We start from the raw sequence: 25,637 nt of genomic DNA on the forward strand, positions 1-25,637 counted from the left end.
CTATATAACCTGATGCAGAAGTGGTTTATGGTTTTATGGTTAGACCTTAATCACCAACCAAAGCATTAGGCCCTTTCTGACCACGTTTTATGACTCGTCTCATGCTCTGTGCCCGTCTCTTTCTGACCACGTTTTATAACTAGATTTCAGGTTGTTACACTCAACTCTAGTTATAAAACTTTGTACATAGTTCCTTGCTTCGATTAATGAATTAAACATTAGAATAAAAAAAGGCCTATATTAACCAGTCTTAAATAATCAATTACACAAAAATACTTTAAAAGGATCTAGAAAAATCACGTTTAAAAAAATTAATCACGTTTTTAAAAAAATTATAATTTATAATCAAATAAGACAAAAGTATTAATTTCCAAGTCCATTTAAATAATAGTAATATTTAATTAATCCAATAAAACTCCTTGAAGAGGCAACGACAAGCTAAGCTAAATCATGAGTATAGTAGACGACACTGTTTCATATGATCATTCTGAAGGGACTCCAACTATAGTAGACACTAGTAATAGCTGTGATGTGATAACACAGAGAACATTCGTCCATCCCAATTAGATTTAGATTTAATTTTTCTTTGAAGTTTTCTTCAATTAGATTTCAGGACAATGCTGATAATCTTAGTCCAGAACCAATCTACGGCCGATGATATAGACAAGGCCGAAGGAACCAGAGGTTGTGATATCTCAGCGAATTCGTCTTCTGAGACTTAAAAGCAACCTTTAAATAAGAAAGTAATGCATGGCCTTCCCTCTATGTCTCTCTATCTTCAATAACTTCAGAAACAACAGAGCTCCACACAAATGAGAAAACTGAAACTAGTCATGCTCTTCCTCTTTGTTTGACACAGATTTTGGCAGCTCCAGCTTGGCCCGCACCACAAACAAGTACACCACATCCTCCACAATTTCAGGTAAATCAAACTGATCAGATCACTCTCATCTGGCAGAGATTCAAACGCTCTGATCCAAAATATTTTCTGAGTGAGACTGTTTATACGTGGTATAAATCTTTATGTTGCAGGAGTTCTCATGACCTATCTTTGAACTCTGGTTCTTGCCGTGAAAAGCATCTACAAAGAAACACCAATCCCTTTCCTTCTTAGGGACAGTAGTACATAACATGACGAACAAAAGCCCTCTTTGAGCTCAAAATTTGCTACAAGTCCCCGTTACAGTTAGAGAGTCTAGTTAGGCACGAAGAGGAAATGCGGAAAGAAATGGATGAGAGGATTAAAATAGAGAGAGAAGAAGCTCAAAGAAGATTCTTCAGAGCACAGCCAGTGATCACAGCGTAAGAGACTGTTCTTTTGCTATTTCCTAATCAGCATATTCAAAGAGCTCGCCAATGATTTGTGTGAATTCTCACCTGAATCAGAGATCAGATTCCTGTTCCAGAGAAAGTAAGAAGGCCTCTTATAGAAATTCAAGCGTTTAATCTCCATATCCACCATCGAGCTATCGAAAGGGAAGACTTCGACTATAAAGTAAGCTTATCTAACTCGATCAGCATGTTAAAAAGGAACTTTTCAGTTTCCTAACTAGTTCTACCATCTTTGGTTCCAGATCAAAGAGAAAGAGATGATGTACAAGAGATACCGCGAAGAGACTGCAGCCACAAAATTGGTATAATAGTAATACAATGAATCTCTATAAATTTACTGCCAAATATATATATGTATCCAGGAAAAGAGAATTACAAATAAGTGTATTTTACCTCAACTTTTGTCAGGTAGAGGAAGAATGAGCTCTAAAACAACTAAGAACGACAATGATTCGTCATGCCAGACCAGAGCCAAGCTTCTACAAACCTATTCTTACCCCAAAAGTAAATTCTGATCCAAATCAGGAGTTGATTTCTTCTCTTGTTTTTTTTTACCTAAACTGAGTAAAAAAAACAAAACTCCATGTCAATTAAACACAGGTCGAACAAGGAAGACAAGACCAAAATCACCAACTGCGCTTCTTCTCCAATCTCCATTATAAACTGAGGCAGTAGTAAAAATTTCCTGTGTTCTGTAATTTGGCTGATATATATAGTAAAAACAAAGGTTTGCCTTATAAAAGTTGCTCCGGAAATACTAAGCAATGTCTACAATGAACACGCAAAAAAAAAAAAGTTTGTCACAAATGAAAAACTTCCTAAAACTAAAAACCAACTGAGATATATAATCTAGCAAACGGACAAACATGCCCTGATCCATCTGTTTATATATAATACAGTGTTCCCTGCACGTCCTTAGGCTCCAAGTTTCTTCACTCGGTTTGCTTCTTCCGGTAAGCTATGATCTAAGGCACAATCCAAATAAGGAAAACGTCTCAGAGAGTTGAATCATACTTTAGATTAGAATGAAAGATAAATAGAAACAAATTATAATTATTGACGATACCAAATGTTGTTCATGGCTTGATATGAAATCGACTTTGAGCCTTGACAATGTTTCATTGTCTTGGAGACTTTGCATCTCATCTTTGGATGCTGCTGCTGAAGCTGAAGTCACTACAGGAAGTTTCTCTATTGTCGCATCTTCTCCTGCTCCTCTTCTTGTTATTAACAATTCAACCTCTTCAGTCTTCAAATTCATCTGAAGTGCTACGAACTGTTCACCATTGAAAGTTCACAAAATATCATATTGAAGAACTTTCACATCTATATATGTAACAAACCGTCTATATATGTAAAAACAACCACTTTCTACTGTGACAAGTATGATGTTAAGAGAGAGAGAGATGAGTACTCACTCCACGGAGCTGTTTTACAAGCAACGCGGGCTTGCAACAGAGATATGGCTGCGGTAAGTCTGGTATACAGTTAGTATCCATGGAGACAAGCTTCAGATGGATATCCACCTGCAGAGAAAGAGAGATTAAGTTCAATCGAAATCCAAGAAAACAGCAATCTGAAACACAGGTCATCAAGAACAAGAGAATCATCGTTTCTTTTCTTTGGTACCTCAACATTTGGTCCATCTATGCTGCTACGTAGATATTCAACAAGTTTGTTCACGCGAGCATTCCTCGCAGTCTTACTACTGCCTCCTGATATATTATTCCCATGCCTTGTGTTACTCCTTGTACCACCTCTTCCCCAAGCCAGTATCTCTGGATTCCAAACAAGCCCGGGTGATATTCCTTTACTGTCTCTATAAACTTCAGTGTCATTATCTGCGCAGTTACCATTGTTATTGTTTGCACCTGAAGAAGAAGGGTGTTGTGTTGAACGACTTGTAGACCGTTTTCTACGTTTCTTCTGTCGGACTTCTGTACCACGCTCATCTGAAGACGAATCTTTGCCTCCTCCGTTGTTGTTAATATCATCATTATTATCATCATCATGGGCTTCTGATGCATTTTGTTGTTCCATGTTTCTACAGTTCCTTCTCCTTCTGGAGCCACTAGCAATACGCGGTGATCTCATTAAGACTGCTGCCTCTTTACCAAGAGATCGTCTTTTCACAAGAGCCTCAGACTGTCGTTGCGATATTTGAGCTATAGATGCTTGAATCTACACAAAAGCCATAACAAGGTAGAGAAAAACAAATTTTAAGAGCATAGCTCCAGCAACAGTCGAAAAAGGTAAATAACAACAATATTCATATGACACATATTGCCCCGGGTATCAGACCTGCTTATTACGAGCCTTTTCATCTTCGTGAAAAGCCAGTTCCTGACACAAGACAAACAAAAAAAAAGCGTTTAACAGCAACAACCTCACCAAAATAAAGAAGCAGATAATATATGTTGATGCTTACCTCTTCCTCATAACTATCAATATTTGTGAATAAAGCTGCAATAAGAGAATCAAATTTTGGGTCGTCTCTTAGAGAACGCCGGCTTGCACAATGTTTTCTGCAAGCAGGACATTCGTTGTTCCTGCAATAGCAATTTCAGTTTATAGAAACTCAGAACAAAGCTTTAGAAAGCCAATACTTATGGCTCCTAAGAGAATGATGAACATGTAACTGGAAAGTGGCATAGAACTGAGAAGCAAGAAAAGAAACAAAAAGAACTTAGATATGACCAGAACAATTTGAAGCCATACCCCAATCTCATTGACTTATCAATACATTCCTGGCAGAAGCGGTGAAGGCATTCCATCACAGTCCTTGTCTTCCTTATGATTCCTGGAGACAGGATAGCAAGAAACCCATATCAGCCAAATGTAGCAGCATACTGTATTAATGGAACTTCATTTTGTGAAGGACTTGCAGCAGTAAAATAATGAGAAAGCTAGGAAAAAAGTTTCCCTCAAAAGAGACAAGTTTCTCTGCAAGTTATCTACAAGAATACGACATCAAAAGCCGCAAGAATTTCATGCCGAATGAAGAAAGTAACGGCTCTAAGTTCCGTTCCCAACGAGGCATGGATGCTGTAAGATTAACAAAAGTGACCAGCTTGAATTGGAAACATACAGGACAAAAATAAAGTACCTAGGCATATTGGACACTGCACGTCTTTACGGATTTCTCCGAGATCAATTTCCATATATCTGCATAAAATGAAATTCCACACTCAATTAAACAAGAAAGATCCATCCTAGCTTCTTTATTAGAGAACTATAGCAGGATCTTCTAGATGCTATACACTGAAAGAGGTTAAGTTGAGTTATTCTTAAGATCAACCTCCACAATGTTCACTATAATAAACCATAGCTAGAAACTTTACATTTATATAACCACAAGAGCTGCAAATACGACAGGAATCACAACATGCAAGTAGTAAGAACGATGAAATCATCAGATTGCTAAATCAAGCAGAGGAATTATAACATGTAATTGAGTAGAAACTGTTTGCTAAAGCCTTAAACCAAGAAACTGAAATGTAGAAGAGAACCCATCAAAGCAAAACACACATCTGGACAAGAGAGTGGAGAAGAGAAGAAAGACAGAGAAATGTAAAAAAATCATACTCTGATTGGTCTCCTGGTAGAGAAGATGGACCTGTTTCCTTAGAATCTGAAACAAACAAGAGAGACCAAAATCGTGAGGAAACACGCATTCCCACGTTTAAGCGTGATTTACGTTTCCACGAGAGTAGACAGACACAACTAGAAAGAAGGAAAAAACACATCCTTTACCTTCTTCTTCGTCTTCTTCTTCCTCTTCCTCGTCCTCTTCCTCTTCTTCTTCCTCTTCTACCTCTTCTTCTTCTACTTCCTTCTCAGCATCGTCTTCATCACCATCATCATCTTCCTTATCTTTTTCTTCCTCCGCTTCGTTGGGTTTCACTTCTTCTACTTCTTCTTCCTCCTCTGCTTCGTCGCGTTTCACTTCTTCTTCGTCTTTATTCACATCACCCTTCTTGTCTTGTAGATCCTGTTGAGCTTCCGGGTTAAATCGGTCGCTTTGTTGGTCTCCCTCATCGGGAATCTCAGAGGACGGGAAGCTATTACTCACAGGCATTGTAAAGGGACGCACACACACAGTGAAGATCTTTTTCAACACAAACGCAAAAAAGGTTCAACCTTTCTCTCTCTCTCTTTCTCTCTCTCTCTCTCTCTCTCTCTCTCTCACTACGTATCTCTCTCCTCTCTTCTTCTTCTTCTTCTTTTGCTTTCCTTTGGTTTAATGGTTCGGTGCCGATATAGAACGAAGCAAAAAGTGAGAATTTTTAGCCCCTTCTTATTTTTCTTAATTATGTTAATTTTTTCCCCAAATTATCCTAATTATCCTATTTAATCGGATTTTAAAATTCGACACATAAAACAAATTTCCTTTTCTTTTTTTTTTGGAATATATATGGATCATATGCAATTGTCAAAATTTGGACTGAAAGATTTTGTATTTTTTGGGGACAATTAGGGTGCTAATTGATCGAAATTAAATATGATGGGTTTAATTTTAATTTGACCGACAATAGTGGGCGCGTCAAAGGATAATTAACCGCTTATAATAAAATTTTAACTAAATAAACCCACTTGCCATAGCCCATTTGTTGTGGAATGATTTAAAAAGGAAATAGTACTATTTAAAATAAAAATAAAGACCTACGCCGTCTGTGGGGATCGAACCCACGGCCACGTGATTAAAAGCCACGCGCTCTACCAGTGAGCTAAGACGGCTATTTGTTAACTTCATTCTTTATTTAATATATAAATGTTATTACATAAATGGGCCGCAATATTGTTTAAGCAATGAGGCTCAACTAAAGAGTCGTTTTTTGTTGACGGACTACTTTTTACTTTTTGTAACCAAATCAGTCCGAACTGTAATTGTACTTGTGTCCAAACAGAGTTTAAGATTTTGTGTCTTTTTTTTTAAGTCAAACTGATATTTTTTAGGGTTTCTTCTCAATCTCTTATAAATAGCTTATCTTCCGCCACTTTTATATTCATTCGATTTCTTCTTCTTCTTTTAGTTTCAGTTTTCTTCGTCCGCCATTTTCCTTTCATTACTGTGTTTTAAAATCGGTTTAGGCTGGAGAATATGATGAAAGTTGTCGATTTATGTGTGATGATTCTTATAGATTCAATTGATCGATAAAAAGTTTCAACTCGCTACGTTCTTTCTGATTCTTCATCCTTTTTATACAAAAACAGTTTTCGTATCTTTTGATTTTTGGATTCTTGGTTACTACTTCAAATTCAGTTTTTTGTTTATTAGAGTAATCAAATCCGTGAAAGATAACATCTTGGAGAAATATGATGATAATAATCAGTAAATATCTTAGGACACCTTCTGACACAGTTTACTGTGTGTGAGAAAGATTAGTTAATCTGATTCTCTATATGATGTTATCTTCCAAATCTTTTTATCAACCCTGTTTTAATAACTTGAGATGTTTTTTATTAGCCTGGAAACATATTGAATCTGAGTAATGAAAAGTTTTGTAACAAAATCATAAGCAAGAACTGCATATCAAAAATAGGTGTGTATGACTATGTAATATACACATCTCTGTAATATATGAAGAAGTGTACATACATTTATGTACACAAAAGACCAAACTCATTGTTGAGTCTGTTTCAATGTTATACACAATAATCTATAATCACAGAGCTTAGTTTTTTTTTTATAAGCCAACAATCTTTTTAATCTCTATATTACAAACAATTTTTTCAAAAATTCACGAACCAGATAAAAGACTCTTCTTGATACAACAAGACTGGTTCTCTGTTTTTGTCCTCTGATAATGATTCCCAGCACAGCAATATAAGCAGACACATGGTTTTAGTTTCTCGACTGTTTTGCTTTTTGTCTGGTGAATTCCTGGAGTTGCCGGTCGTGTTCTTCCAACATTTGATCTACTTTACTTGGCTGAGCCAGTAATGGACCGGACATGTACATCTTGTTATCCCCAGAATCATACTGAATAAAGACAGGGATAAAGGGCAATGTAAATGAAAGACAAAAGACTGGAATGAGAAAAAAAAAAACAAAAAACAGAATCTCGTGAGATCACTTACCCAAGAAGGGTCATTTGGGATTTTGATTTGCCTCTTACTATTATCCATGGTGTCAGCTCTGTTGAAAGCTCTCATTTCCTTCCTCTCCTGATCCATGATTTGTTTATCTGAGCCAGCATAACCTCCTTGTCCTACTGAGTTACCTCTGTATGAAGGTATTCTAGGGCCTGCATGGTCCTTGGTTAACCGACTGAGATTCCGAGTTTTCATCATCGGACCCGAGTGAGCGATTCTTCCGCTCGTTTGATTGTTGCACGCCATGTCATTTGTAATCTGCATTTGTCTTTGCGAATTACCCGGTACACAGCTTCTTAGATATGGATTCTGTATTGGCCAAGAAGTTTTTGTTAAGTTAAAGATTCTGATGGATCAGAGGCAACACCGAACCATAGCAGATCGAGCCTTTTTGTTACCTCCACAGCCGCAGAAAGTGATGGATTATTAGCTTTTACCGGTGGGATGAGTTTTCTTTCGTGTGATCGTCTTGTCTGCGAATCTTGTCTCTCATGCTTCTCCTGGGTGGGTCTTTGCCTTTTTGCTTCATCGCGGAGTTTAGCATCAATCTCTTTGCTTGGTGGATATTTTGGTAGAGAAGATGGATCACAAGCAAAGGGCTCTGTTCTGAAGTACTGCTCCACAAAAACTTAGTGTTATCAACTAAAATACATGAATGATATCATTGATCACAAAATCAAAATAACATCAACCATAAGTTAAACACACGCACCTCACTCTCAAGAGCTCTAGCTGCAGAGCCTCTCTTATCAGGATCTATGGAAAGCAAAGCCTCCAATAGCGAAAGAACATTCATCGGCAAGTCCTTGAACATCTCTGCTACACGTCTTCCATATGGAAGTGCGGGTCTAAACGCAGCTGAAGGTGGTAGCTTCAGTTTCCTCCAGTAATCTTCTGTTGGTGAACCACATAGCTTGAAGATTTTATGCAGTTGCTCTACCTAGAAAAGATTTAATCATAAATCTGATTTTAAGCTTACTAGAAGGATGAGTTCTAGATGTTTTGAAGAGTATATGTACCTCTGTTTTCCCAGCCAGGATCGGTTTCCCAGAATATAATTCACCTAAGATACAGCCTGTGCTCCACAAATCAACCCCAACACCATAATGACAAGCTCCAAGCAGAAGCTCTGGGGGTCGATACCAAAGAGTCACAACACGGCTTGTCAGTGGAACGCAGTTTTGTGGGTCAAAAAACGTTGCTAACCCGAAATCTGCAATCTTCAAGACTCCATTACTGTCAATCAGTAGATTTGAGCCCTTGATATCACGATGCAGAACACCACGACTGTGACAATGATGAAGCCCGCTTAGAAGTTGTTGCATATAACATTTAACCTAGGCAGCAGAAGAACAAGTTTGTTTGACGTCTACAAAAGTTGATATACTGAGAATAAGAGTACGCAAAGCATAGTAAAGGAGTAGTAACCTGAGGCTCTGAAAACTTAATACCGGGTATGGAAGCAAGTCCGACGAGATCATGATCCATATACTCGAAAACTAAGTAAAGAGAAGATGAGACAGAGGCAGTGATCAAGCCTTCTAATTTAAGTACATTAGGATGATCAAGCCTTCGCATAACAATGATCTCTCTCGCCATAAACTTAACACTCTCTATATCGCTAAGATCAAACCGAACTCTTTTAAGCGCAACAATCTTGTTATTAAGAAGATCACGAGCCTTGTATACACTGCTATATGTACCTTGTCCAATCTGCATCCACACAAGAAGCAAGACATTAATGAAACAAGACATTATTAATGAAACAAGTTCATTTCATAAAAACAGAACAGATCGAAAAGGCAAAAAAAGAAACAACAGCTTACTTTCTCCAGTTTTTCAAAGGTACTTGCACGTCGTGGAGTCCAATTCACAAGTGCCTCACCAGCAACAGAGACTAACCAAGCTGGCCATCCTGCAGCCAATTCAGCAGCCTCCTTTGAAACGGGTTCAACACAGGGACGAATCACAACACTAGGCTCTCTCTTCAATTCCTCAGTAGGAGGATGATCATCATCTTCATCTTCATCTGTATCACCAATCTCAGAAATCTCCAGATGCTGTTTCTCAGAAAACCTACTTGAACTAAACTTCTCAGATTCAATCAACCTAACTTTATTCAACCGATCTTGCTCCTCTTTAGTCTGGCTAGAATCATCAATCCTAGACGAAGTGATCCTCGAAGAACGCTTCTCTAATGGTTCTTTCCATGGTGGATTCTTCTTTGGAGACTTCTTTTTAGAGATTATACAACCCATGATAGAGAAGAATCAACAACAACAGCTCAGAATCTAAATCCCTAATTCATCATCCATAACAAAGACAACAACTTCAACGGCTCAACGAGACTCAATTTCACCATCCCTGAACACACACACACAAAGCAACAAAAAAAACAAAACTTTGATGTCAAATTCAAACTCAATCAAGAGACAAGATTGAACCCGATTAAGCAGAAGCCACAAGCTCAAGAATCCAAATTCATACACTGTAGAAGAACCCTAGTTGTTCCTCCATATAGCAAACAAAGACAACACCTTTTGGGGGAGAGACAACGATCTTGATTGCAAAGACTTTAATAAACAGAACTGAAAGCAAAACCCATGAAAGAGGGAACTCAAATCAAGAGAGCAAGTGATGACTTTTGTGACCTTTTTGGGGGAGAGACAATTCAAGAGCAAGTGATGACTTTTATGGGGAAGAGAAGATGGAGAGAGAGAGGTGTACGCAAGAAAATATATACTATAAAGCAGATTGGATTATTAATTTTTCTTTGTTTTCAGATTGGTATCATTTGACCAAAGAAACACTGCATTGACACAGAGATGTGTAAAAAGAAAGAGAGAGAGAGAGATGTGTATCTAAACAATGTATACATACATTAATTTATACATATGCAAAACACAGCTAACACAGGCGCCTACGTCAACGGAGAGAGAGATTCTTCTCTATCACTTATTTTCTTTTATTTTTATTCTTTTTATCATTTTAAATATCAATGTTTGGATGATTTGATCATTGTAATTTCTAGTTTTTTATTATTCACTAATGCAATGCAATTGAAATTATTAAATTAACTTATGAACAACTATTTTTTTTATATTGAAATATTTTTCTAGCTACCAACCTTTTCGGCAATATCACTCGCACAAAAAGCACATCATAAGATTCGTTTATAACTTTGTTTTACTGGAAAAGAGAGAAGTTTTCTTAGATCTTATAGAGACAGAAACTCTTAATAAAACAAAACTCATAAACAAAACAATTTGCCACAAAATTAGCTTACTGAGCAATGTTGATTTTATTTGATTTTTTTACATATCTGCATCAATCTTGTGTGATCTTCTCCTTTAGAGCCCAATCCTTCCCCTTCATCACAACATCTATATACAAGTTCAAAAAGTTCAACTTTTGTTAATGATGATTTTTACAACTAAATATGGACAATGATGAATGAATCATTAACCTTTGGAATAGAAGACGAAAAGAGGCTATATGTTTCAAAGTTAATATTAATTATGGACATGTGGCAGATGTTGGAATGATGATGTGACACTCATATCAAGAGAGTTAAAATACTTTTCTTGTTTTGTTTAATTTTTCTTTGATCCAAATTAATTGTTTTCAGTATTTATATAGTAATATTAAATATATAAAAGTTAGTTGCATTATAAAGTCAATTCAATAGATGACCATATATGGTGAAATTTTTTAAGTAAATGTAACAAGACAAAACAAAGTATTATCTTTTAGTAAATGAAGATAAAACAACATTAATTTTTTTTTAAGTTCTAATTTTATCATTTATTAAACTTTTTATAGTAAAATAGTGATTATTTGATTATTTATTAAACTTTTACCTCAATAGTGAAATTTTATCATATGTTTGTGACTGTGTGTAATTTTCATTAGTCATATATATAATGCTCTAACAAAAAAACTAACCCACTATTCCAAACCCTAAATTCTAAACTCTATCTAAAATTTTAGATTTCTACATAAAAAAAACACATGACAAAAAAAAAGGCTTTCTTAATTGAGACAACTAAACTAAAGGTAAAATTATGGAAAAAAGATAGTCAGCTACACGAAATATATCACAATATATGTACACACATGCCAACTTTAGAAACGTATACTCAACTACACGAAGTATATGTATTGCATGGCCACATATACCAACTATATGATGACATGTGCTCAACATCACAAACATTTTATTCCGGTACACCATTCATCAACATCCGGTGTTGACCAGTATTGACCGGCGTTGACCGATGTTGACTAATAAAAATATGCAATTGTTTTGTTTTTAATATTAGAAACCAAAATTAAAAAAATCGAATTGAATTATTTAGGAATCATTTATGGTGTTTTATAACTAAAAACATATATGGATCCAAAATAAAGATATATTATATATATAAATTCCATTCAGTTTGTCTTATAATAGTTACCTTTTTTGTTATTTCAAAACTTAACTGAAATTAAAATAAAATTCATTCATAAGATATTAAAACTTAAATTCAAACCAGATAATCTTGTTGTAATAAATCACATAAGAAAACTACATATTTTAACATTATTAATCTAAAAACATCAACTTCTTAATTAATTTCTCTAAATATAAAATTAATATTATTTAATATTCTCAACCACAAAAAATATTTCTACAACAAAAATACTTAGAACCAAGCCCAATACATATCAAAATTATTAGAATTATTGAAAAATGTTATATACTCATGGTAAAATAAAAAATTTAATATCTGAAAAAATTATTAATGATTTCTCATTTCACTTTTATTAAGTTTTGCAATAGAAAAATATATTGTATATATGTTAATTCATCCAGTCTTATGATAGTTAGTTTTTTTCTATTCTATTGCAATTAAAAACATCAACGTATTATTTGACTTATTTAAATACAATGTTTCTTTTTATTATTTAATAAAAGCAATATATTTGATTATAAACAACAAAAACACACAATATTCATTTATAATATATAGAAGATAAAAGATCCAAAAAATTGACTGTAGAAAAATTAATATATATACATGTATTCAAAATAATTATTAATAATTTTTATTTAACTATTAGTTTAGCTTCAAAATTAAAATTACTAATTATAAGAATGAATACATTAAAGTTGTAAACAAAATATTTAGTTATATAATATAAAATATGTCTTAATAAAAAAAACTATAAACTATTTGATATAGAAATTTTTTTTTTTTTTTAATATTATTCAAAAAAATGAATTTTTTTGGTCAATATTGGTCAACGCATGTGGTCATGCACATAACCGTCTTTGAAAAAAATATTATATGTTTATGGTGTTAACTACATGACATCATATAGTTCATGCATGTGGTCATGCACATAGCCGTCTTTGAAAATATTAAGGCCACAAGCCCTTTTTTTTTTGGGGCCAACTATACACTCATATTTTAAAAAAAAAAACTTGGAAAACACAAACATGACGAGAAATGTCAACTAAAGGTTGAAAAGCTGGTGGGTCGAACACACATTGTTTTTATCATGGAACAATCACCAATTGTGATGCCAAAAGAAGTATGGGTTTTGGGGATACTCCATTGCGTAAATTGGTGCCAGCGACCTCGCCTTTCACAATTGGTGATTGTTTTTACTCAAAGTAGAAATTTGCATATTTCCTTTTTGTATGCTACTCAACTCTTAATTACGTTGACATTTTGTTTTTTATTTTAAGAAATAAAAAAGAGATAAAAAGCAACTGAGAAACTCAAGTGCCTTAAATTTATTTAAACATTCATTATACGGCATACTCCATTGGTTTATTAATCATCTTGAATTTTCAAAACTGACGACTTCATTTTTATGAACTCTTGATTTATTAATTTGACGGTTCGTTTAACGCCATAACGGTACGCTTCAACGGTGATTGCTTCTGGTCTCGTCGCTGTACATCCTGTCATGCAGCAAGCAACAACTAAAACTATAATTTTTGTAAACCCTTAAAACCAACATTGAAATTTACATAATAATAAGTTAATATGAATTTCAAATCACTGAGATCCAAGTATATAAAGTTTATATAATCATATACCAGTCATAAACTGTGGGAGAATTAGGATGAGAGGGTTTGTCAAAGACATTAGCACCAATCTCCCTAGTGGTCACATTACTTGCCGGATGAAACACACTCCTCCACACATCCACTTTCCGACCAGATCCTGGTGTCACCGGAGTCGATGGACTCGCCGGAAGAGATACCGATCCAGCCACCGACATTCCTTCTAAACACCCACGTATGTAACATTCCATTTAGAGAACAATATAGATTTAAAGGGTTGTACAACAAGAAGAATATAATATAGATTTTTATTAATTCATCTCATCAACTATATATTCAAGAAGAAATTAGTGAAAGAAAGTTATCCCTTTAGGTTTTAGTATCCTAATATATTCATCTTTTTCTACTAGTTCCGGCCTGAGAAGATGACAAGATGTTAATGTTACTTAAATATTTTGGTTCACCTGTGGTATTGTTCAAGCTAATTAAGCCGGTGGAGATTCGCCGGAGATGGCCACGGCCACCGGCTTCAGGTCGAGGACCAGCCACAACGTCGTCCCATAGGTTCTCGAGTACTCCCATTTTTTTCCTTTTGCTTAGAGATATTCTTCTTTTCATGTCTCTCCTTTAAATACGTGACAGTGGGAGCTGGTCTCTTGCGACAATTTGTCCGTGTCCTTTGGAGATAAATTTGAAGCTTTCAAGAGTTGCATAATTAGTTTTTTTTTTTCTTTTTCACTTTCAGTTTCTTATAGTATATACAAACAGTTTTTTTGTATACACAATAATTAAAGCGTGGGTATTTTTATATAATCATCTCTTATATACATATATGTTCTCTTAACTTTCTAGCTCGCAAGCTTCTTTAAAACAGCAGTTCATCTTTACAGAAGAAGGAAATATTCATATGAGAATTGAACTTGTAAAGAATAAATGGTCCCTAATAGCGCAAAACAGTGGAAACAGAGTTTTACAGAACCGATTAGCAGTTGAAGGATTTTTACTTGGGTATGAAGAAACATGTATTAACAGTCAGTTAGTCACATATTCTCTTTCTTTCTTCAATCATAGTTCCTTAAACTACAAAGTAAGATTTAGACTTTGAGGATCACATCATTTTCTCTTTTTAGATCATTCTCAAACCTAGAAGAGTTGTAGCAACGACATAAGTTGATGTGGCACAAAGACAGGAACTGCATTACCAATTGATGCTAAGCCTGGGACTTATTATCCGGTATCCGCTATCCAATCCGGTATCCGCTCATATCTACTCCGAAAAATCGGATATCCAGAGAACCGGGTACGGAGTACGGATCCGGATAACAAAATGTGATATCCGTGAAAAACGGATCCGGATCCGGATATTAAAAATTTTAAGACTCGGATATCCGTAACCGGATCCAACTCATATTTATTAAAAATTTATTCATTGTATCTATGAATAATTGGCATTTAATCAATGAAAGAGGAGTGAGAGATGAAGGAGATATATATAGTAGAAGGTGAGAGGTTGTTTTCTCTCAAGTGGGCGATGTGGGATGTTGCAAGTCTCTCTTCTCATTAAATTATTTGTCCCACATCGGCTCTGAACAAATATATTTGTTATTTTACTCTCTTATAAATATCTACCACTTGCTGTACAATTCATTCACAGGCTAATGGGCTTTGCAGGGCTTCACTGGGCTTGATCAACTCTTTTGATTTATTATCTATAATCTAAAAGCTTTTTAAATTAAAAATTTAAGAAATTTTCGGGTTCAATTACGGATCTGGATATCCGGCAAGTATTAAAAATTTGGGCGGATATCCGACTTCCGGATATCCGGTAACCACGGATCCTGATATGGATACTTATCACAGATATTCGCCGGATACAGATCTGGATCCGGATACCTTGAAAATAGCTGGATATCCGGATCCGTCTTAGGGCTAGATGCTACTATAACAACTTGACGACATAAGTTGATGTGGCACAAAGACAGGAACTGCATTACCAATTGATGCTACTATAACAACTTGAGGGGAGTTGTCCCCACCTGCTTCATTCAATGTTATATTGGTGGTTCGAACTCGGGTATGGGCAGGTCAACACTATAAATTTTACCATCTGCGCTACCGAAATATTTTGAAATTACATGGAAAAACAGCTATTTAATTAGTTTACCCAGGTCAAGTGACCCTTGGATTTGGTTCTAGAAATGAATTTGATAGATTATAGAAGAATTACAAAAAGAACTGAGGATTTTATTAATGGAGCTCCTTCCACTCCCCCTAAAAGACCTCACAAAATACTCGATAATCCTCTGTAACTCTCTTAGACCTTATATATAGCTATAGACTAAAGAAATAACCTAAACCAACCATGGTTAACTATCACAACAAACCTTGGTTAAGTTGAAATTAAGTAAATATTTTCATTTTCACTGCTTCTTTCACAAACCAATGGTTAGATGAACCGAACCAAAACACCCAAGTGTTTGTACATGACCTAACCAACTACAATTGCATAAGCGTGTTTTATATATGGTTCGTGAACCCTAGCAAATCGGGAATTGAGTTGAGCGGGTTTATATGAAATATTCAAAATTCTCGCCTATTAAAGCTTTTAAGCAAACCAGAACAAAAGCTTTTAAGTATCAAAGGAACAGAGATAAAGTCACCAATTCTCGAATAGTAAAACTGGTGGTGACTCAGCATGATTAAATAGTTTCACAAGGGTTCGAGTAACTATATTGGTACCCCCGCTCGAAGGGGAAGAAAACACTGTTTCTCTTCTCGCCTCCCGAGAATACCTTGGTGGAACCTGCACGACATGACGAGTTGAGTTCATCTACGTCGGGTTTGACACAGATCTCCTGAGAAAGTCTCATGGAATGAACTAGCCTGACGTAGTGACGGAAGTGGCAGTCGTAGGGTAGGGGTGTCTATCACAGAGAATCATGCCTTTGTCGTAGCAATTTGAGGTAATCTAAATTACCTCTTTTTCTTTCTCTTCTTCTTCTTCTCTTTAAATTAGACTAGGAGAGTTACCCGCACGCTTGTGCGGGCAAGAATTAAATAGAAAAAAAAACAAATTAATCTTCTATTTTTTTAAATTAGAATTTTGTTATTTTTTAAAAATGTTCAAAATTGTAATTATTTTTGTATTTTATACTATTAATTTCACATTTTGAAATGGACAAATGAATAAAAGTATTTAATAAAATATTTATTATAGTTTTCTATATGTGTAAACTTTAAATTAAGATTTTGAAGCCCATTTGCAAATTTTCAAGTATTTAATGAGCTCAATACATTTTATGTGGTTAATTTAAATTCGGTAGAATTTGGGTCAAAATAATTTCTAATTTTGTTTAGACTTTGAGAAAAATTGGAAAGCAACCCATAAAAAGGTTTCTAGTACTTGGTCAAACAAACATTCAAAATAATTAAAAAGTTTGCATATACAAAAAGCTTGTTAATTAATCTGCCTTCAGCTTAAGCTCCTCAAGTTTACCCTTCATGCTGCATCATATGCTTTATTTAATAACGTCCAGAAAATTTCGAGCTAAAAATATAGAAAACACATTCATAAGTTAAACCCTAGCATGATACACTACTTGATATTAATGAACATTGATGCTCAAGTCCTTCAAACTCCGGTTTTATAAAGATCTTGGAGGAGGCCAATGTGTTTACAATACACGGTTTACCTAGGAATGTTTAAAGTGTTATAAGAGATTAGTAAATGAATATACAACCTAGTCTTTAACATTTGTTCAATCTAGGAAGTGTTATTAATAGTACATACCTTCGTACTCTCCAACCTTCCAGAAACACAGTACACAAAACACCAGTTCAGTTTGATATGTGAGATGGCATCCAGATGACTCCCATGAAGTCATGAAAAGGCTAGCATAATTGTTCATTGCACGACACTTTAGAGTTTCATTCCTACAGATGTACATTGTCACAACATTTTATGAAAGAGTCAAACTTATAAATCTTAGTAACATGATAGGTGGAATATATGTTTTTTACCTGCCATTTAATAGCGTGAAAACAACTTCATTAAACTGATCTCTGTTGTCCTGCACAGCTACTACACATCCGCAAACATTTATTGTGCCAAAAAGTCATTATTTTTTTGCAATGTGATGAATGAATGTATCCAAATCTATCATACACATATAACTATTTTGGTAAAAAGTTCTATTTGTACTTTTATATGGGAGGGACCAATACACAAAGTTCCAAAATTCCTAAAAAGTCTAAAGATTTACCAACACAAAGATATCAACTATCTATATTCACGGGGTATAATTCAAATTATTTAAAACTATTTTTAAAAACGTACCGAAGAGATGGGATGATTGATTCTTGAACGATATATATCATCCAAATCTTTGAATCGAAAGTAATTTTTCGAATTTGCTGATTCAAACAGAGTCATGGTTGAATCATCCGTAAACTTGATCTGAAAAGGATGATGAGTATTCTTCTCCTTGAGAGTTGGATTGATGATTTTGAAAGACCTAATTTCATACCATTCACCCTCATAAATATACTTCCGGAGCTTTTTAAGTGTAGTTGGAACAAAGGCCACTTCTATTGTGTCACCCTTCAAAGTTTGATAATAATTGTGTAAGTAATCAAATATATAAGCAGTGTTAAAATAACAAATATAAGTAAAATTGTCATTCGATTAACTTCTCTAACCTTCTTGTCCACAAGAAGAAGAACACGTCTGGTGAAGAATTCGCAGACATACCAAGAATTTAAGACCTTGGCGTGGATACACCAGTTCGTTCTTCCCCGATGAAGATCAGAAATATAATCGATTCTCATGATTTAATCAAATTAGGGTTTTTTCTAATTCTTCTCTGTTATCGAAGAAGAAAAGGGATTCCAGATTTATAAGAATACAAACAGTCATGATAAAACGTTGCGTCTTAAACGTTTTAGTGTCTCACATTTTTTTTTGACTATTAGATATTATAATTATAAATATTATAATAGATCGAAGACAAAGTTTGTAGTTAATAGGTATGATGCAAAATTAGAATTTAAATGTGTTTAAGATTTGTTAGTTAATATATAGACTTTATGATACAACTAACAATTATATATTTTGAAACTACATTGTTGATACTAATAACAAAAATGGTCTTATTCAACATGAAAATCTATATCCTGATTACATAGCAATATTATCATTTGAGATATGTCACAACAATTGATAATGAGTATTATGGCAAATATTGAATTATAAAGATCTAAAAGAGTTCTTTATTTAAAGATAGAAAATAAAGTTTTAATCTAAATGTCCAAAACAATTATCCAATTACAAACCATAATTAGACAGTCTCAAATACCTCTTTGAAAACAACATTAAGTGTTTTATTCTGGCATTTCCCATCTTTGTCTGTAATTAACACCTTCAGTTTTTTTCTGGTTGTAACTCGAGAGAATGCAACATAAAGCTGACCATGTGTGAAAACCGGTTTCGGTAGAAACAATCCAACATGTTCTAGCATCTGACCTTGACTCTTGTTTATAATAATTGCAAACGCCACGGTAACAGGAAACTGTCGTTGCCTCATACGAAAAGGAAACTTTGCATCAGGTGGGCTAACATACATCCTAGGGATAAGTACTCTATCACCAACCTTTTTTCCAGTCACGATTCTTGCTTCGATCACATGATTGGCCATCTGAGTAATAATTAGCCTCGTACCATTACACAAACCTCCCTTAGGATCTATATTCCTTAGCAACATGACAGGTGCTCCTATTCTCAACGTCAAAACATGGCTTGGCAGTCCAGAAACTTGTATACTGTTTAGGAATTCCTGAGTGTAGATCATATCATCACCTCCGCTTGTATCCGACGTTTCAATACTATCAGAGCTAAGATATCGCCTCTCCTTACCTGTAAAAAAGAAAATTTAAGAATTTTAGATATGTTTTTAATATTAGTATTATTTTTTTTTTAAAAAAATCTCCATATCCTATTTTTTTTAAAAATCTCCATATCCTATTTTATTTGCATACATGGGAGCTTGGTAAGCATAAATTGATTGATCTTATCAACATCATCATTTCTTGGACTTAGAATAGCTCTTTGACTAAAGAAATTTGCATCAGTCCTACTTGCAAAATGCTCACCGTAGATTTCTTTAACTATTGTTTCAATAGAATTTCCACTTGTATTAATTAATAAATCTTCCAGAATTTCTATCTCCACATCCCCACTATCTGACTCGTTGATTTTTCCATCCCCGATATCAAGAAGCCACTTTGAAAAAGTAGCGAGAGCACCCGCATCCATACTATACGTGCCTTGCAAAGTCTCAAATTTTGGGTAAGTTTAAGAACTTTACAACTATTCCAAAGAACAGATGAGTTGATATATGCTAAAACTGTCACTACTCTTCCTCCTTCCATAATAACATGTAGTATCTATCTAAAATCACCTCCTAACACAACAACTTTACCTCCAAAAATCTTGTCACATCTCATGATATCTTTCGAACTCCTATCCAAAGTTTCGTAACAAAGCTTGTTCATCATTGGAGCCTCGTCCCATATTATAAGCTTTGCTTCTTTAATTAAATCAGCAAGATCATATTTGGCATCGATCGTACACACAGAATATTCATTAAGATTGATTGGAATACCAAATCTTGAATGAGCCGTTCTACCACCTTCCAAAAGCAAAGCAGCTATACCACTTGAAGCAACATTCAGAACAATATTACCTTTAGACCTTATATCAGCACCAAGAATAGTCCACATGAAAGTTTTCCCGGTACCACCAAAACCATGGACAAAAAACATACCACCTTTGTCCTGATTCATGGAGTGAATGATTTCTTCATAAACACGTCTCTGCTCATCAGTTAGCATAGGTAATAACTTATCATACAATTCCTGTTGTCTGTGAGGCTTATATATTATCTCATCTGCAATAAGCCTATTAACATTAGTGTTCATTATACTATCATCTGGTTTAGGCATTTTCTCGAAGGCCGTAAGAGACGTACCATTCGATCGCAACATAAGCTCTATTTCAGTTAAACATATATTTTCTATCTGAGCCTGTGTCAACATTAGACCTACCAAAGTAAAGTTAAACACTCAATTATAATATTGTCTTGCAAAAAAACTGAAATATTTTTCACTTAACAAAATAACATTTTGATGCACCTGGATCGTTCCTTTCTCTCCTTTCTTTAAACAAAATATCCTCACACAAGATGTCTTTTGTTTTATTCCAAACTTCAAGAGGAACAATTAAACTCTTTGTATGCAGTAGGATCGCAAATAACTTCCTTAGAAATTCCCCAAAACACCATTCATCTGTTTCATTTATAGCCGCAATGTATTCCTTATCGTCATCAAGTAATCCCAATGCATAGCAAGCTTCTTGAAAATCCTTATAAAGAACACCGTTGACTGTTTTTAAATAGTCAAAGCTTGTTGGTCCTGAAATTTTATTAAGCAAAACTTGCAAGTAATAGGCTTGTCCTACAGAGGGCGGTTCATACGTAATCTTGCCTATTGCAAAACTTTTCTGTTTCTCTGACCTTGGCTTCCAAAGTTTTTCTCTCCTATTCCACACAAATATTGATGGAAATTCAGCATATGTGAGTTTTCTGGCTTGGGGATAAATCTTGTTGCATTTCATCCAACCCAAAAATTAAGAAATTCTATTTGTTGTACGGTGCAAATTCTATTTGCTATAAAGAACACCGTTGACTGTTTATAAATAGTCAAAGCTTGTTGGTCCTGAAATTTTATAAAGCAAAACTTGCAAGTAATAGGCTTGTCCTACAGAGGGCGGTACATACGTAATCCTGCCTATTGCAAAACTTTTCTGTTTCTCTGACCTTGGCTTCCAAAGTTTTTCTCTCATATTCCACACAAATATTGATGGAAATTCAGCATATGTGAGTTTTCTGGCTTGGGGATAAATCTTGTTGCATTTCATCCAACCCAAAAATTAAGAAATTCTATTTGTTGTACGGTGCAAAACATCTTCTATTGGATCATCCTCGTTGTAAATAGCCAATTCTTGTCCTGAAAGATGAAACGGGAGTTTTTCTACGACTATAGTACGATAAAAAATGGGGAAAGCAAAAATTCGCCAAGAAGCCTCACATGCAGATACGTATCTAAAAAAAGCTTGAATTAGTTAGATACGTTTAAAAAATAAAAAATATTAAATATGAGAATGTTTGACAATTTGAATAAACTATTACCTGCAATTGAAAAACTTTTTAATTTCATTTTCCTGATCTCCTTCTCCTACTTCGGCTCTAATATAGTCCGGACCTTTAGTGATGTACTTGAACAAATACTTTACCGAACGTGTCTGATTGCACCACTCAACATTTATTTGTGCATCAAAACGGAGAGACAAATCACGATTATAGGGAATAACGTAACTATTATCGTATTGAAAACCCCTTTCTTCCACAACTCTCCCATCGATTCTTCATTTATATATTGGATAACCAGCATCGTCGACAATAGTATTATCAATGAATGGTTTTGGAAAGAATTTAGTGCAATGTCCATTATTCATGCAGACACTATCTCTGTTCATAGGACCACACGGACCATGAATCATCACATCAGAAACAACTTCGTATAAATACTTATCCACCTCTTTATCAGGAATTTCGGTGCTTATGAATTTATCAATGTCGTATATTGTAACATCCGCGAACCGGATTTTGTGATTTTGAAAGGAGTGTCGATCGACACCCTAGTGACATCGATCGACACCACTAATCTCTGGGTTCGGCCGGTTTGATTAATTGCCGAATTGGTTCGGTTTGGTTCAATTAAATCCCTAAATCGTGTTATAAGCGTCTAAGGACGAGTTTAAGGGTTTTTGGGAAGTTATTTGGTCGCCGCTTAGTGAAAGAAAGAGAGAAAAGGGAGAGAAACGTTTTTGTGACTTTCTGGGCTTGTTCTTGGAGTTTTTGGAGAGATCTGAGGCTGTAGGAGGGTTAGTTGTTGCTGGAAACGAAGGGGGAGCTTCTGGAGGTGTTGTTTTCCACGTTTCTCAATCCAATCTTCCTGTTCTTGAGGTGAGTGCTTGACCATGGTTGATCTAAGCATGAGATCTCTCTTGTTTGTGTGTTTTGCTTTGCTGTTTGTGTTGTTTTGTTGCTTGGGTTCATTGCTTTTGTGATTCCCAGTGATTTCTGAGGTAATTGGGTGAGTTTGGAACGGATTCGGGATGGTTTGGAATCGGGATTCGTCGTTCGTGTTCGCGCAGTTCGCGTCTGCAGATATGGCATCGATCGACACCATTCGAGCATCGGTCGACACTTTTGGTTCAGCATCGGTCGACACTTTCTTGTGGCATCAGTCGACACCTTTTGGTTTAGCATCGGTCGACACTTTCTGGTGGCATCGGTCGACACTAGTCTCAACCGAGACTTGTTTTCCTGGTTTGATGTATTGCTTGTGCTTTGTTTGCTTGCATAACTTGAGGGTCTCATATGCTTGTGTTTATAACTTAGTAGATGGGAGGACGGCCTCACTAAGTATTTATGATAATACTTACGCATCTCAATTGTTGTTTGTGATGTGCAGGTAAAGGAAAAGTGTGATCGTGGAATCAAAGGCGATGAAGAGGAGGATGTTCTAGAGACTTGATTGATTGTGGTCTAGCTATTGTTAGGTTGCTAGTATTGAGTTGATAGAGCATTGTAGGATGTTGGAACCTTGCTATGTCATTGTTGAATTATTGGATTATTGTTGTTGGAATTCTTTTGGTTTAATGGAATTTGTTTTATTTGGTTATTCCGCGGTTATTGATTGTTGTTAGGATGTTAGTGGGTATGGGACCACTAGTAAGTTAAGGTATTAAAAAAAAAAAAAAAAAAGGGTTGTTTCATATATTGTACGCATCTTATTGTCTGGATGTAAAAACAGAATCATGTGTGCATGAGGCAAACCCCTCTTCTAAAATTTTATTGTATACATGGCTGGAAAATATGAAAACAGATAAGCATTAATATATTGACATGATTGGAAGACTAATATAAATAATAATAAATATTATAAAACATACCAGAATATACGATACCAAAAGTTTTTTCCTTTGTCACTTGCTCCAATAATCTATCAAGTTTCATCTTGAAAACCCGACTACATATATCAGGTCTATCTTCTTTACTAAGACGATGCCTTTCAAGATAACGATCTATTTCAGGCCACTTTGGGTTGCACGTAAAAGTTATGAACAGATCAGGAAATCCATAATACTTGCAAGTAGCCATGGCGTCCAGATAATGTTGCATCATATATCTCTTTCCGCCTGTAAACGATGACGGAATAAATATCCTCTTTCCGTGTTGTGAAAAATCTTCATGTCCTTTTTTGGCAGCTTCAATTATCTTATCGACTCTTTCAGTTCGGAGCTTGCTTTGATTCATTCAAATATAGTTCAACCTGTTTGATTCTATAGTAGTAAATGCATCAACTAAAAACTGCTGGAATAATTTGCCTGCCATAACAATAATCGAGGATTCTTCATATCTTTCAAATACTCTCTATGCATAAAATTCTCTCATGGTGACCGTTTTCCTTTTACGTCCACGGGTATCCACGAACCCTATATCGATGTCTAATCTGTAACCATCTTCACCATAAAGGAACAACAATGGGTATTGTAAAGGCAAGTACGCGGGATGAAGCTCACTTATCCTCTGTAAATTACCCGAACGACTTTCTATAACAATGTCATGTTTATTCACACCAGCCATAAAATCTCCGGGTATTAGAGCAACAACCTCTTTGCTGGTAGGAAGATTATGAGTTCTTGCATCAGTCGTTCTTTCCGAAGGTAACATTAATCGCAAACCTTCGCTACCGTCCTCCATATTAAATCTTTCACTTGCCGATCTAAATGCCTTAACATGCGGGTTATGACTATCAAGCATCTTTTTTTTAAGAGTTCAACAATCTCATGTCTTAAATCTCCCAAAGATCCAGATGTTCTATATCAACGCCAAAAACATAAATTTATAATAATCATGATTAGTAGAATATATCAAATATTAAAGATATTTAACATATATTTGAGATATGACAAATATTTATATACATATTTAATAATATTAATAATTACCTAAATGCAGAGATTCTGTTAGCTACTTCATTACATACGTCATGTATATATAATTGCAAAAACATTGGTTCCTTGCCAGGTTCTGGTAAAATATCACCAATACGATGATAGTTTTCTCCGCACATCTGAAATAGATACGGTCCTCTACCATTATTTATGGAATGATTAATTTTTCCACCTAACGATGTGAATGAAAACATCATGTTGTACGCTCGTATGTTATCACAGAAGTTTTTACTCCTATCGTCGTGATTATAAAACAACGATAGTACTGTTTTAGGTGCAGTCTTCAACGTAAGAAGTACTACTTTGCCACGATGGCAACATAATGAAAAATTTGGCTTTGCCTTTTTAGTCCGTCTATTCACCCGTTCTCCATACCACATATATGCTCCACAATTATCACATAAAAAATAAGGATCTCCATCATCATAATAACCTACATAAAAATTTGATTAATAGTTTTTATATGTATTAGTTAAATACATAATTACAAATCTATCATATAAACAATTAGATATGCATCAAGTAATACCATTATTTAGTAACTTAGCTTTTATGGGAGGAAACCCAAGAAACATGTTAGATGTCGTATTGTTATCATTAATCTCGAATGAATTCCCATCAGAAGAGCTATCAGAATCACTTTCATCGTTGGAATCCGAATCAAACTTACAATTATAATTTGTTTAGAATTAGAGACATTAATAAGTATGATTATATTATTAAATTAAAAGTTTTAAAGTAGAACGAGTTACTCAATATTTTCTAAAACAACGAACAACTCATTCCATTCTTTACTTGGTGGACCTTCTTCAAAACGATTTCCAACAGTGTATACTCTTCCAATAATGTCTGCTCATAAAAATTCCATTAGAAGATAAACTAACAGATATATTTAAAATTTATGATAAGTTTTTTTTTTCTCACCAACACAATGATCAGGGTCTAAATATCCTTTTTTGATATCATTAAATGATACAAAAGAATAAAACTGCTTGGAAGACAAAGGATGAATTT

General features: G+C 34.8%; 4 protein-coding genes, 3 non-coding genes and 1 pseudogene across 10 annotated transcripts; 3 read left to right on the forward strand and 5 right to left on the reverse strand.

Annotated features, from left to right (window-relative positions):
- The first annotated feature begins 766 nt into the window (after positions 1 to 766).
- LOC147919635 (protein TPX2-like) lies at positions 767 to 2,074 on the forward strand. The gene is made up of 5 exons (XM_087504789.1): positions 767 to 922; positions 1,033 to 1,302; positions 1,387 to 1,495; positions 1,575 to 1,634; positions 1,741 to 2,074. Exons 2-5 carry the CDS (start codon positions 1,217 to 1,219, stop codon positions 1,753 to 1,755), a joined length of 270 nt encoding a protein of 89 aa, XP_087360915.1. The 5' UTR covers positions 767 to 922; positions 1,033 to 1,216; the 3' UTR covers positions 1,756 to 2,074.
- Positions 2,021 to 5,753, reverse strand: LOC104771586 (putative E3 ubiquitin-protein ligase RING1a). 3 transcript variants are annotated; one of them, XM_010496131.3, is made up of 11 exons: positions 5,086 to 5,753; positions 4,918 to 4,963; positions 4,439 to 4,497; positions 4,051 to 4,132; positions 3,761 to 3,881; positions 3,634 to 3,675; positions 3,204 to 3,513; positions 2,962 to 3,110; positions 2,751 to 2,858; positions 2,399 to 2,608; positions 2,021 to 2,297 (listed from the first exon to the last, which is right to left on the reverse strand). In XM_010496131.3, exons 1-11 carry the CDS (start codon positions 5,408 to 5,410, stop codon positions 2,265 to 2,267), a joined length of 1,485 nt encoding a protein of 494 aa, XP_010494433.1. In that variant the 5' UTR covers positions 5,411 to 5,753; the 3' UTR covers positions 2,021 to 2,264. The 3 variants fall into 3 exon arrangements, with proteins under 3 accessions (XP_010494433.1, XP_010494432.1, XP_087360914.1); XM_010496130.3 differs by having other exon boundaries at positions 2,962 to 3,513; XM_087504788.1 differs by lacking the exon at positions 5,086 to 5,753 and having other exon boundaries at positions 2,962 to 3,513; positions 4,674 to 4,931.
- A 244-nt stretch (positions 5,754 to 5,997) lies between these two features.
- On the reverse strand, positions 5,998 to 6,069 carry TRNAK-UUU (transfer RNA lysine (anticodon UUU)). Its single transcript has one exon. It is a non-coding gene; the product is annotated as a tRNA-Lys (tRNA).
- A 356-nt stretch (positions 6,070 to 6,425) lies between these two features.
- LOC147919636 (small nucleolar RNA R32/R81/Z41) lies at positions 6,426 to 6,526 on the forward strand. The gene has a single exon (XR_015594333.1). It is a non-coding gene; the product is annotated as a small nucleolar RNA R32/R81/Z41 (small nucleolar RNA).
- Positions 6,527 to 6,639: 113 nt separating this feature from the next.
- On the forward strand, positions 6,640 to 6,734 carry LOC147919637 (small nucleolar RNA snoR31/Z110/Z27). Its single transcript, XR_015594326.1, has one exon. It is a non-coding gene; the product is annotated as a small nucleolar RNA snoR31/Z110/Z27 (small nucleolar RNA).
- Positions 6,735 to 6,865: 131 nt separating this feature from the next.
- LOC104771587 (putative serine/threonine-protein kinase At1g54610) lies at positions 6,866 to 10,617 on the reverse strand. Of its 2 annotated transcripts, none has more exons than XM_010496133.2 (8): positions 9,916 to 10,617; positions 9,255 to 9,792; positions 8,857 to 9,141; positions 8,448 to 8,765; positions 8,141 to 8,368; positions 7,827 to 8,042; positions 7,414 to 7,737; positions 6,866 to 7,315 (listed from the first exon to the last, which is right to left on the reverse strand). In XM_010496133.2, the coding sequence occupies exons 2-8, from the start codon at positions 9,684 to 9,686 to the stop codon at positions 7,178 to 7,180; spliced, it is 1,941 nt and encodes a 646-aa protein (XP_010494435.1). In that variant the 5' UTR covers positions 9,687 to 9,792; positions 9,916 to 10,617; the 3' UTR covers positions 6,866 to 7,177. The 2 variants fall into 2 exon arrangements, with proteins under 2 accessions (XP_010494435.1, XP_010494437.1); XM_010496135.3 differs by having other exon boundaries at positions 10,080 to 10,290.
- A 2,440-nt stretch (positions 10,618 to 13,057) lies between these two features.
- Positions 13,058 to 14,103, reverse strand: LOC104771588 (dormancy-associated protein homolog 2-like). Its single transcript, XM_010496136.3, has 3 exons — positions 13,951 to 14,103; positions 13,520 to 13,709; positions 13,058 to 13,381 (listed from the first exon to the last, which is right to left on the reverse strand). Exons 1-3 carry the CDS (start codon positions 14,066 to 14,068, stop codon positions 13,345 to 13,347), a joined length of 345 nt encoding a protein of 114 aa, XP_010494438.2. The 5' UTR covers positions 14,069 to 14,103; the 3' UTR covers positions 13,058 to 13,344.
- A 1,170-nt stretch (positions 14,104 to 15,273) lies between these two features.
- On the reverse strand, positions 15,274 to 24,429 carry LOC147919638 (uncharacterized; annotated as a pseudogene).
- Positions 24,430 to 25,637: the final 1,208 nt, after the last annotated feature.

The sequence above is a fragment of the Camelina sativa genome, chromosome 20, assembly GCF_030686135.1.
Source record: "Camelina sativa cultivar CO46 ecotype springtype chromosome 20, ASM3068613v1".
In the NCBI taxonomy this organism is placed as follows: Eukaryota; Viridiplantae; Streptophyta; class Magnoliopsida; order Brassicales; family Brassicaceae; genus Camelina; species Camelina sativa.

What these genes read in the sequence shown, in the direction of transcription:
- LOC147919635 (XM_087504789.1), top strand. Translation starts at nt 1,217, where the DNA reads ATGCGGAAAGAAATGGATGAGAGGATTAAAATAGAGAGAGAAGAAGCT. An exon ending in GCACAGCCAGTGATCACAGC is followed by an intron (nt 1,303 to 1,386) that starts GTAAGAGACTGT and finishes CACCTGAATCAG; the next exon opens with AGATCAGATTCCTGTTCCAG. An exon ending in GGGAAGACTTCGACTATAAA is followed by an intron (nt 1,496 to 1,574) that starts GTAAGCTTATCT and finishes CTTTGGTTCCAG; the next exon opens with ATCAAAGAGAAAGAGATGAT.
- LOC104771587 (XM_010496133.2), bottom strand. Translation starts at nt 9,686, where the DNA reads ATGGGTTGTATAATCTCTAAAAAGAAGTCTCCAAAGAAGAATCCACCA. An exon ending in CCTTTGAAAAACTGGAGAAA is followed by an intron (nt 9,142 to 9,254) that starts GTAAGCTGTTGT and finishes GTGTGGATGCAG; the next exon opens with ATTGGACAAGGTACATATAG. An exon ending in TCCTGGCTGGGAAAACAGAG is followed by an intron (nt 8,369 to 8,447) that starts GTACATATACTC and finishes AATCTTTTCTAG; the next exon opens with GTAGAGCAACTGCATAAAAT.
- LOC104771586 (XM_010496130.3), bottom strand. Translation starts at nt 5,410, where the DNA reads ATGCCTGTGAGTAATAGCTTCCCGTCCTCTGAGATTCCCGATGAGGGA. An exon ending in GCAGTGTCCAATATGCCTAG is followed by an intron (nt 4,133 to 4,438) that starts GTACTTTATTTT and finishes TCCTGTCTCCAG; the next exon opens with GAATCATAAGGAAGACAAGG. An exon ending in TAGATGGACCAAATGTTGAG is followed by an intron (nt 2,859 to 2,961) that starts GTACCAAAGAAA and finishes CTTTCTCTGCAG; the next exon opens with GTGGATATCCATCTGAAGCT.
- LOC104771588 (XM_010496136.3), bottom strand. Translation starts at nt 14,068, where the DNA reads ATGGGAGTACTCGAGAACCTATGGGACGACGTTGTGGCTGGTCCTCGA. An exon ending in TAGCTTGAACAATACCACAG is followed by an intron (nt 13,710 to 13,950) that starts GTGAACCAAAAT and finishes GTGGGTGTTTAG; the next exon opens with AAGGAATGTCGGTGGCTGGA. An exon ending in TCTCCCACAGTTTATGACTG is followed by an intron (nt 13,382 to 13,519) that starts GTATATGATTAT and finishes GCTGCATGACAG; the next exon opens with GATGTACAGCGACGAGACCA.